This window comes from Eptatretus burgeri, chromosome 2 (assembly GCF_056783735.1).
Source record: "Eptatretus burgeri isolate ZD-2024b chromosome 2, Ebu_testis_v1, whole genome shotgun sequence".
Taxonomy (NCBI): Eukaryota; Metazoa; Chordata; class Myxini; order Myxiniformes; family Myxinidae; genus Eptatretus; species Eptatretus burgeri.
In genome coordinates, this window is record NC_140962.1 from 122,469,569 (window position 1) to 122,480,437 (window position 10,869).

At 50.2% G+C, this 10,869-nt stretch overlaps 1 protein-coding gene across 2 annotated transcripts in view; it reads right to left on the reverse strand.

The window, feature by feature from the left end:
• Positions 1–9,980, reverse strand: part of TYMP (thymidine phosphorylase) — a 69,410-nt gene extending 59,430 nt beyond the window's left edge. The window contains exons 1-2 of one of the 2 annotated variants that reach the window (XM_085871039.1): positions 9,047–9,303; positions 3,633–3,703 (exon numbers count right to left, since the gene is read on the reverse strand). Coding sequence is in view for 1 of the 2 variants with exons in the window: in XM_085871038.1 (XP_085727164.1) it covers positions 4,211–6,112 (1,902 nt within the window). In the remaining variant the exon portion in view is untranslated. The other variant, XM_085871038.1, reaches the window with a different exon arrangement.
• Positions 9,981–10,869: the final 889 nt, after the last annotated feature.

Consider the following 10,869-nt stretch of genomic DNA (forward strand, 5'->3'; position numbering starts at 1 on the left):
GAGAAGAAGATGTTTTTAGGTTTTGGAGAAAATCCAATATGGCCGCCATACCACGTGACCGACGTCATCAAAATTTTCAAAGTATAATCTTCAGGTGGAGAGTAATTAAATGGATAAGTTTCATTGAATTTCATCCAAGCGTTGTTTTTATTTTATGACATTTCAAAAATGGGTCATTTTCAACTTTGGGGGGCGCTGGGGGCTCACTGCGGTCAAATACAGACATAGTATAAATATATTGGGAGTCCCCTGTTTATGTGCTATCTAAATTTGTCATTAAATTTTTTCAACTCTCATTTGCATATTTTGCATATTTAATGAGCCGAATCGGCATCATTTAAAATCATATTAATTATGTAACAATTTCGACCAAATTAACAAATTCACATTATCATGGAACTTAGCAAATGTGTGCAAAAGATTGAGGCTGTCGGATTATCCCTTCTGGAGAAGAAGATGTTTTTCGGTTTTGGATAAAATCCAATATGGCCGCCAGACCACGTGACATACGTCATCAAATGTTTCATAGTATAAACTTCAGGTGGTGAGTCATTATCCTGGTAAGTATCGTTTAATTTCATCCAACAGTTTTCCCTCCAGATCCGCCACAAAATCGGTCAGTAGAACATAAAAAAGCCTTTAATAATAATACTAACGATTTCAATAGAGCTTCAGCCATGCTTGAAGCCCGAATAACGATGTTCTGCAGTCTTACTTAAGCAGACAGGCGTCAGGACACACACACACACACACACACACACACACACACACACACACACACACACACACACACACACACACACACACACACACACACACACACACACACACACACACACACACACACACACACAACCCGATGAAGAGAAAGTATTGAAACAGGAAGGGAAAGGAGTCAAGGCTACGATCTCGGTACCTTTGTGCTTGATTGTACGAACGCACCACCAATGTGTTTCCGGGGAGGGGGGATGCTCTGTGGTGCGGTACCCGACAGCGCATCATCTCTGGCTTCAGCAGCGCGTGTGGAGACCGTGTTCGTGAAGGTGGGGCTTGAGTGGAGAAGGGGCGGAGTCCAGAGTGCTTGGATGGAGTGGTAGGTGGGACCAGGTAGGCGGGTGGGGTCGACGTCGTGTGGGCGGAGATGAGGAGGCGGAGTCCAGGCAGCAGGAGGCGGGTCGTGTAGAGAGACGAGGGCGAGGCGAGAGAGGCGGAGTCCCGGCAGCAGGAGGCGGGTCGTGTAGAGAGACGAGGGCGAGGCGAGAGAGGCGGAGTCCAGGCAGCAGGAGGCGGGTCGTGTAGAGAGACGAGGGCGAGGCGAGAGAGGCGGAGTCCAGGCAGCAGGAGGCGGGTCGTGTAGAGAGACGAGGGCGAGGCGAGAGAGGCGGAGTCCAGGCAGCAGGAGGCGGGTCGTGTAGAGAGACGAGGGCGAGGTGAGAGAGGGAGAGTCCAGGCAGCAGGAGGCGGGTCGTGCAGAGAGACGAGGGTGAGGTGAGAGAGAGGCAGAGTCCAGGCAGCAGGAGGCGGGTCGTGTAGAGAGACGAGGGCGAGGCGAGATAGGAAGAGTCCCGGCAGCAGGAGGCGGGTCATGCAGCGAGACGAGGGCGAGGCGAGAGAGGCAGAGTCCCGGCAGCGGGAGGCGGGTCGTGTAGAGAGACGAGGGCGAGGCGAGAGAGGCGGAGTCCAGGCAGCAGGAGGCGGGTCGTGTAGAGAGACGAGGGCGAGGCGAGAGAGGCAGAGTCCCGGCAGCAGGAGGCGGGTCATGCAGCGAGACGAGGGCGAGGCGAGAGAGGCAGAGTCCCGGCAGCAGGAGGCGGGTCGTGTAGAGAGACGAGGGCGAGGTGAGAGAGGCGGAGTCCAGGCAGCAGGAGGCGGGTCGTGCAGAGAGACGAGGGCGAGGCGAGAGAGGCAGAGTCCTGGCAGCAGGAGGCGGGTCGTGCAGAGAGACAAGGGCGAGGCGAGAGAGGGAGAGTCCAGGCAGCAGGAGGCGGGTCGTGCAGAGAGACGAGGGTGAGGTGAGAGAGAGGCAGAGTCCAGGCAGCAGGAGGCGGGTAGTGTAGAGAGACGAGGGCGAGGCGAGAGAGGGAGAGTCCAGGCAGCAGGAGGCGGGTCGTGCAGAGAGACGAGGGTGAGGTGAGAGAGAGGCAGAGTCCAGGCAGCAGGAGGCGGGTCATGTAGAGAGACGAGGGCGAGGCGAGAGAGAGGCAGAGTCCAGGCAGCAGGAGGCGGGTCATGTAGAGAGACGAGGGCGAGGGGAGAGAGGCAGAGTCCTGGCAGCAGGAGGAGGGTTGTGTAGAGAGACGAGGGCGAGGTGAGACAGGCGGAGTCCTGGCAGCAGGAGGCGGGTTGTGGAGAGAGACGAGGGCGAGGTGAGAGAGGCAGAGTCCTGGCAGCAGGAGGCGGGTCATGTAGAGAGACGAGGGCGAGGTGAGACAGGCGGAGTCCAGGCAGCAGGAGGCGGGTCATGCAGAGAGACGAGGGCGAGGTGAGAGAGAGGTGGAGGGACTGCTCTGACCTTTATAGGACCTGAAGTGTGCCCTGGCGACCGGCCGAGGGTCTCGCATGCCCGCTCGGGCGTCCGACCAGCGCCGATCAACGTGCCTGCTCCGCGCGCCCCAACGTGGCCTGCACTGTACAACATTCCCCGGCTCGATCGCAGCTTCGCTGGCCATAGATACAAGAAGACGTTCACCATCTGTGAGGAATCTGCTGCTGCCAGCAAGGGACGAAGGTACATCGTTATGGATAAATCCATGCATGTTTCATGAGCGGTGTACGTGTCTGCCTTCGAGAACATTCCATACAGTGCACATGGTTCCGCCATTACGCACATGGCCAGCACTCGCGTCTGCACGACTCTGCTATCATGTGCATGGGGCGAACACCAATATGTGTCAAATATTTGGTTGAAAAGGAACGCGCCACTTTCATTTCGCACACTCGTATCCCGCCCAACGTGGCGTGGAGTCGCCTTTATCGGCCTCCGTACGTGTTTCGTGCAGTGTGGGCGTCATGCTGGTTGTGTTTCCTGTGTTGTGAAAAACACCATTCGTTTAGGATGTACCTCTTCAGAGATATTCATTTGTTTGCCTTTTTAATGCAACCGGCAATCTTCCCCAGATCATCGGAAGCTCGAGCTGATAATCCCAGACTCCCAAGGGCACTGTATGACTCGCTGCACATGTTGGGTTTTGGGCTCGCTTGGGAACGAGGGCTCTGCGCTGTTAATGCTCGCGCGTCATCGTTTCCTCGCAGTGGCGCCGCACGCGCTGGCCTCCATGAGGGCCCATCTCACAGCGAAGGGCACACGTGGCTCAGATTTACCTCAGGAATAACCAGACGAAAAGAAGAGTTGGGATGAAATGAAGAAAAAATGATGTAAGCAAACCTAGCTATGAGATCATCGCAACGCACGCCCCTGTTGTCCCACTAGACAAAAGGAAAGGGACTACCTACACGTATATTAATGGAATAACTGTCTTGGGACCACTATCTGTTGTATGCATGCGGTTCCAAGAACCACAACAATATCTTGATTGCATCAAGACAGTCCACAAAGCATGCCAAAACCTTCCCACGGCTTCGCCAACAAGCATTGCTGTAAATCCGAATGTCCGTGTATGCACTGTACATACCCTCAAGCATAACTTGAAACGATGTATGTGTCAAGGCAGAGCGATCAACAAAAAATTCAATGTCTTCACCACTGCAGTCATCACATTAAAAAGTTCAGAATTAGAAATCGTGGGACGAAGATTTTCTTGATGTATAATACTGTCGCGGCTGTGGCAGTTATGTTAGTTTCCCTGACCCAATTGTAGTGGACGGGCGGTGAACACCGACCTGGCCGGATCGCCGAGCGGTTTTCCTTGGAAGCAAACACGTGATCCTCGGAGATTATAGCATGCGTGGAACAGTTAACGGTTAGGATGTACCAGAGGCGTTTGTAGTGTCGTGGTTGAGGTGCGCCAAGGCAGACATGAGACAGGAGATAGCACAACCCTGCTTTATTGCCACGAGCGAGAGTGTGAGCGTACGATGCCCATAACTCCACTTTATTACGTACTCGATGAACTCTACAGCCACACGACCTACAGGCTCCACAGACCACAACGGCTACAATGACGCCTCAGGCGGCGCGCACTCCTATATCCCGTGCAAGCACGTGACCATTCCAAAACCACTCCTCCAGCCCTCCACCACACTCCCCGCATCACGCCCTGCCCCCGCAGGCCCAGTACACCACACTCCTCCTTCCTAAAACTATGATTATAAAATGACCATCATAATAATAAGCATAATCGGCACAGAAGACCATGATATAAAAGCAGAGAGGCACAAAAATGATAATAACCAAAAATAAAAAAATGATAATAACCTGTCCGACCTTGGGCGGTGATGCTGAACAGCGCCGTCGGCTGGGCGCACCATCAGTCCCATAACAAACCCACGCATCACAATCAGCCGAGATCCCAACGCACATCCAAACGGCTTTGGCGAGAACAGAGAGTTGCGCCCCAGGGTGCCAGGCATGTCTGACCTTGCCGAAACCAGGGGTGGGGATAACGCTGACCAGCGAACCAGCCCCGGCTCTGAGTCGATCTCTGAGACCCACACGCGAGTCCAACCGGCAATTAGTCGGCTGCAGTCCCAGCAATCCCATACAAAACCACACATCACATCCAGTCATGCCATAAAGCAACAAGAACATCGTCTGCGCAGATGCAAACTCCCCTTTTCGTACAGCGCGTTCTCCCAATATAATCCCCATACATGACAGGGTAGCGACCCGTGGACTGCCCTCGCAGCTGGAGACCAGAAAGACCTCTTTATTTGGCACGATCGCCCCCAAGGCCTTCATATCACATCGGTCATATCGGACATTCCATCGATTGATCCCAGCCAAACATATTCTCACACACGAACTGTCGGCATTTATTTTAACAACGCTAAACTGCATCACTCGAGCAATGAAAATCAAATACGCAACGAACAGCAACCCATGAATCACATCACGTGTCCGTCTCTCGGTCGTCGTCACGACGCTGCGATGACCTGCTTGTCGTCGACGGTCGCGATCCGCGAACTTCTTGAACGCGACTGGCTCGCTCCAATTCCCCGCTGAAATCGCCTGAACGACACGGGCGCGCATTGTATCATGAGCGCAGCCGAAGTGTGCGAGCTCCTCGCAGCTGGCATGACTCCCGTTGCTCCAGAACCGTACATCATCGTCGCAGGAAGCAATGAATGGCAGCTCACGTTGCATCGTCGTGGCCCCCGTCGCCGGAACCTCACCCTCGCGTCTCGAGGGAGGCCCGGGCCCACACGGAGGTACGTGCCCTGAAGGAGGCACAGGTGCACCTGGAGGTACGAACTCCGAAACAGGAACTGCGAGCCCCTCCCCTCGCACCACGAACCGCGGGAGCGCAACCCGCTGACCCTGATGGGCAACCAAGACGTGTGCCCCGCCAACCACCGGCAGCGCTTCACCGGCATACGTGTGCAATGCGAGGGTAGCACGAGCGGACTCAACTCGACACCCGATCAGTGCCCCAAACATCTCGACCTCCACTGGCATTGGTCCTGTCACCACCGGACCAATTGAAACCAGGTCCAACACTGGCAGCATCAGTGCCCCGATCATCTCGACCTCCGGACCAATTGAAGACAGGGTCAACATCGGCAGCATCTTCCACTCTGGGTCGCCGGGATCTCTATACCCAGGCTGCAAGACTCGACCCGGGGCGTTAAAGTGCACGTCACGCACAAAACACCGTACCGGCAGTAGGTCTCGACCCGGGACATAAGGGTCGCTTCGCACACCGCCATCCATGGCCGTTATGATGGGCACCGACTCTCGGCCCACATACCGTAGACGTCCCCCAGTGCTCAGACCGCCATCCGACTGACTGCATTGCAACGCTCGGCCACCACCCACGCCGAAGACCGTGCGTGTGGCCGTGCGCGCCTGGAACACCGCGCTGACCTTCGGACCATCTGCTGCGCACCGACCATCGAGACCCCAGACATTCCTCAGAGCTTGTGCGACATCCGACGCCGCGTCTGAGCTGAACATCATGCCCTCGTCCTTTAGCCGTGACCTCGCAGAAACCATTCCCGAGGTTTGCAAGGCAGGAATAAAACGAACTCCAAGCGCAGCCGTCGTCCACTCAACGTGACTCGCAGGCGCCGGCGGGACGTCAGGCTGCAGGACCCGACCCGCCCTGAAGCCGTGCGTGGAGCGCGCGAAACTCGCGATGCGCTCCTCTGCGACCCACGCCCGGTGTAGACCTCGAACTGCGCGAGATGCGCCGAGTTACTCGCTGCCGCGATCCAATCGACCTGGCCAAAACTGCACGTCAATCCGAGTAACCCAGGCACTCTGCACACTCCGATCCGAAGAGACTCGTCGCCAAATGTAGTGTCGTGGTAGAGGTGCGCCAAGGCAGACACGAGCCAGGGGATAGCACAACCCTGCTTTATTGCCACGAGCGATAGTGTGAGCGTACGATGCCCGTAACTCCTCTTTATGACGTACTCGATGCACTCGACAGCCACACGACCTACAGGCTCCACAGACCACAACGGCTACAATGACGCCTCAGGCGGCGCGCACTCCTATATCCCGTGCAAGCACGTGACCACCCCAAAACCACTCCTCCACGCCTCCACCACGCTCCAGCATCACGCCCTGCCCCCGCAGGCCCAGTACACCACAGCGTTCACCAGAACGGTAGCACAAGGGCTTTATACTCGAACCCACAACAGATACAAGTAACGTAAATAAATACAGGGTTTTGTTTTTTAATGAAAATCAAATATTTAAAATGGTATTAATATAAGTAATAATAAAAACGGAACGTGAGGTAAACAAATCTAATTTCGGATACGAGGAACCTCCGCACTCAGACACAAAAATGGACAAAGGGAAAAGAATAAATGAAAGTAAAATTCTCCCTTTCTCCTTATACTTAGCTTTGGGTCCAGAATTGATCTTTTATGAATTGACAATCGAAACGCGTTGTCTCTCACGGGGGGAAACGCACAGGAGGAAATTTGATCAGGCCACGAGGAACACTCTCCTTCCCTCCTCAGAAACACACACAATTCACGGCTCAGCCGAACAGTCAATGGCTAGCGTCTTGCTCCAGCACGTGGGAAAATTCACACAGCACGAATATGATAATCGAGGAGAAGCACCCGTAATGCCCTTCTCTTCCAACTGCCATCTCCTCACTCACGTCATTGCCGAACCTTCTGACATCCACCGATCAATTATCAGCCTCGGGGCCTGGCGTGTTGGTAACAAAGCAAGAAGGCGGAGGGGTTCTGTTGTTGTTGTTGTTGTTGTTGTTATAAAAATCATAATTATTGTTATTGCTGGCTTGTAAATGCAAAAAACGTAGGAAAAGATCATGGGGCAATCACATACTCGGACAAATTAGTCTTAGACCCTACCTAATTAACACAGCACCATCCCCCGTGTAGTGACAAGTAACACTTAAGCTTACAATTTCCCTACTTGATTTACATTGAGATGTCTCCTACACGTCCACGGACCAAGCAACTCTATATGATCCTAACTTTGCTATGAAATTCCTCAATCCACCCCCACAACCGTAACAATACAATAAAAATTTACTGTTGAGCAGCCAATTTGAACTTCAATGATCTTTACAAATCGCTTCCATTTTCCAACTGAAGCTGAGGCACCGTCTGTTGTCACAGATAATATTTTCCTGATGTCAATTCCTCTTTCCTCAAAATGATTAACAAACGTCTTCGCTATATTTTCCCCTGTTGATGTTCCATGTATGGGTTTTTGGCAGCATAGCTCTTCTCGAACTTTGTTTGAGTCACAGTACGTATATCACAACTGCTACATATAATACGTTATATATATATATATATATATATATATATATATATATATATATATATATATATATATATATATATATATATATATATATATATATATATATATATATATATTAGAGATTGAGAGAGCTGTCGAGCATAGTTGTTAATGGGTTTTTATTTTTCTAACTTAAGTTTATTCGCCATTATTAGACTTATATTGTACATGTTACTCAATTTACATCTTGCATGCCCCTCATGGCACACATGCCATACGTTGCTGACTCTTGACCGAGAGTCCTAGAGGCTAGAGGTACGCACACTCGCCTCGAAGCTGTCTCGCCTGGATTCAAATCCAGTCCCAGGTATAAACTGTCGTCCCAGTATTTCTTAGGCAGGGTGGGTGATTCGGCAATGTATGTACCGTCCTTCGGATGGACATTAAACTGGGCCTCCCTTCTGCCGGCATTAGTTGGTGGACGTTAAAGATCCCACGGGTGTCCTTCACGAAGAGTTGGTGAGCCATCGCCAGCACCCTGAACAAATTACAAACTCCTGTCATAACCACTGCTGGGATGGCAATGGCAAACCACTCAGTATGACTCTTGCCAAGAAACTGCTTTGGCAGCACCGATGCTCTGTCAAAGAGTATGCTACATCAGAATAAGAATCATGTCAATCAAAAATAAACCTTAAAGATCATAGAAGAGCAAGATGGAGGCTCTTGAGTCAATGCAAATCCTTTTGAACTGCTTTCACTTTGTGACACTTAAAATAATAGTATCAAGTAACTAGAACGACAGGCACAAGGTAGAGCACACACCTCCGCTAGGCTGAACAGGTTACGCCACATCTCATATTTGGCCCCGTATCTCAATGGTGAAGAATCACTTTAAAAAGTTTTTAAAATCTCGTATCCAGATCCGGATCTTCACCAAAATCGAATCAATTCATCCTCGTCTCACACCTAACCTGTCCACCAGGTTTCATGTGAATCCGTCCACGACTATTTAAGATATCTTGTTCACAGACAGATGGACAAACAGACAGACAGGGGTGAAAACATAACCTCCGTCCATCTTTGGTGGCGGAGGTGTAAAATTTCAAGACAGGTAGTCAAAGACGTAAAGACAAACAGAGAGACATAATACAGACAAAGACATCGAAACAGCCACCATTGCCCACTTACCAATTATCCAGTTTTAATCGATGTATAAAAGTTGTTGGACTTGCCAAGTTCCTGGTAAGCAATTCACTGTTATACTGTCACAACAATAATGCAATCACATCTCATAAACCCATGAACTTTGGTGCATATGTGGGTGTGGCTTGCAGGGGCAGAGAGCCAGCACAGGCCATGAGGCAAACAAGCTCGGGGCCCCCATCCCCACCTTTTCTCTCTTACATTTGTATTAACAAGCTCGAATGAGCTAAGATCCTCGTCCTCTTAATGATGACGTCATAAAAACGAATATGACGTCATTGTGATGTATCTGGTTTGCGATAACTTATCTGTGCTAATGCCCGGCTTGATTCCCGCAAACAAAATTCAAACAGCTTGCCTAGTTTCGGAGATAATGGTATAGGCGATTTCCATTTGCGGCGATATTATGACGTCAACTTTTTTTTCTGGGAAGAATTTCCAAAATCGGAGATGGTTACTGCCTGCGCCTGGGCTTTCTGCATATACATGGCAAGTTTCACGAAGATCCGATGAAAACTCTGGGCTGTGAAACCCAAAATGTCTAAAAATAGGAATGACGTCACAAAAATTGATATGACGTCATAGTGATGTATCATATGTGCAGTAATTCATCTCTGCTAAATGCCCTGTTCGATTCCCGCAAACAGAATTCAAAAAGCTTGCCGAGTTTCAGAGATAAATTTTTTAGGCGTTTTCCATTAGCGGAGATATTTTGACGTCATAACTTTTTTTCTTGGAGGAATTTCCAAAATTGGAGATGGTTACTGTCTGCGCAGGGTATTTTTACATATATATGCCAAGTTTCAGGAAGTTTCGATGAAAACTGTCGGCTGTGAAACAAAAAAAGTCCACGAGAACAACAACATGAGTAAGACTTAGAGATCCTCCACGAGGACCTAAAAATTTCAGTTGCAGGAAAAGCTCAGGCCCCTTAGCAGACCCCTGGCCCCTTAACAGACCCCTGGCCCCTTAATAGACCCCTCGCCCCTTAACAGACCTCTGGTCCCAAGGCAGCGACCCTCTCTGATTCACCCCCTCCCGTTCTCGACGCCCTTGGTGGCATGAAATTTATCGAAGTATCTGTGACTGGCTTTGTTTAGTTTTATCTGGGGATGGGGAAGTTGTTTGTTCATGAACAACAAACCGATTCAGATGTTGTGAACACAATAGGTACTTAATCCTGTCTGGATGCATTTATTATTTTCTTTTGCACACAAGGTCAAAGCTCATGGAGGAGCAAGAACATTGAACGAAAGGGTCAAGATGTAACAGAACAAAAGGAACAGCAGAAATATGGGAAAACACCTACAGCAGACATGAGGGACAAAATAGAGGGAGAGTTGGACAAATAATGGATGTGGGGAGGAATGAGGGGTAGGGGAGGAGGCACACGGTGGTCAATATGGAAACAGAAGCAAACTTTCAGAAAGGGAAAACTGGAAAATTGGAATGAGGTGGATTGGTGGTGGGGTTAGTGTGGGTATAAAAGATCATGGTTTTGAATAGGGGATGATCTGAGATGGAGGTAAACAGCTGTCATGAAAATATGGAGGGAAGAGGAATCCTTTAATCTATTGTCCCTTTCGAGGCTGGAGTGCCCCAAGGTCGTGTTCTGGGTCCTGTAAAAGTGGAATCCAATGTTTTGAATTCTTGTTAATGGTAGCACATGGAATATACACTGTTCTGAGAATTTATTAAACTTCAAAACTAAATGTTTCTTTAAGGAAATAAAACAACTTGCTGGCACTCAGAGCCACAGTAAAAGAGTTGAAAAACTTGTTCAGCTGATCAGATAAGCTGAGATTGTA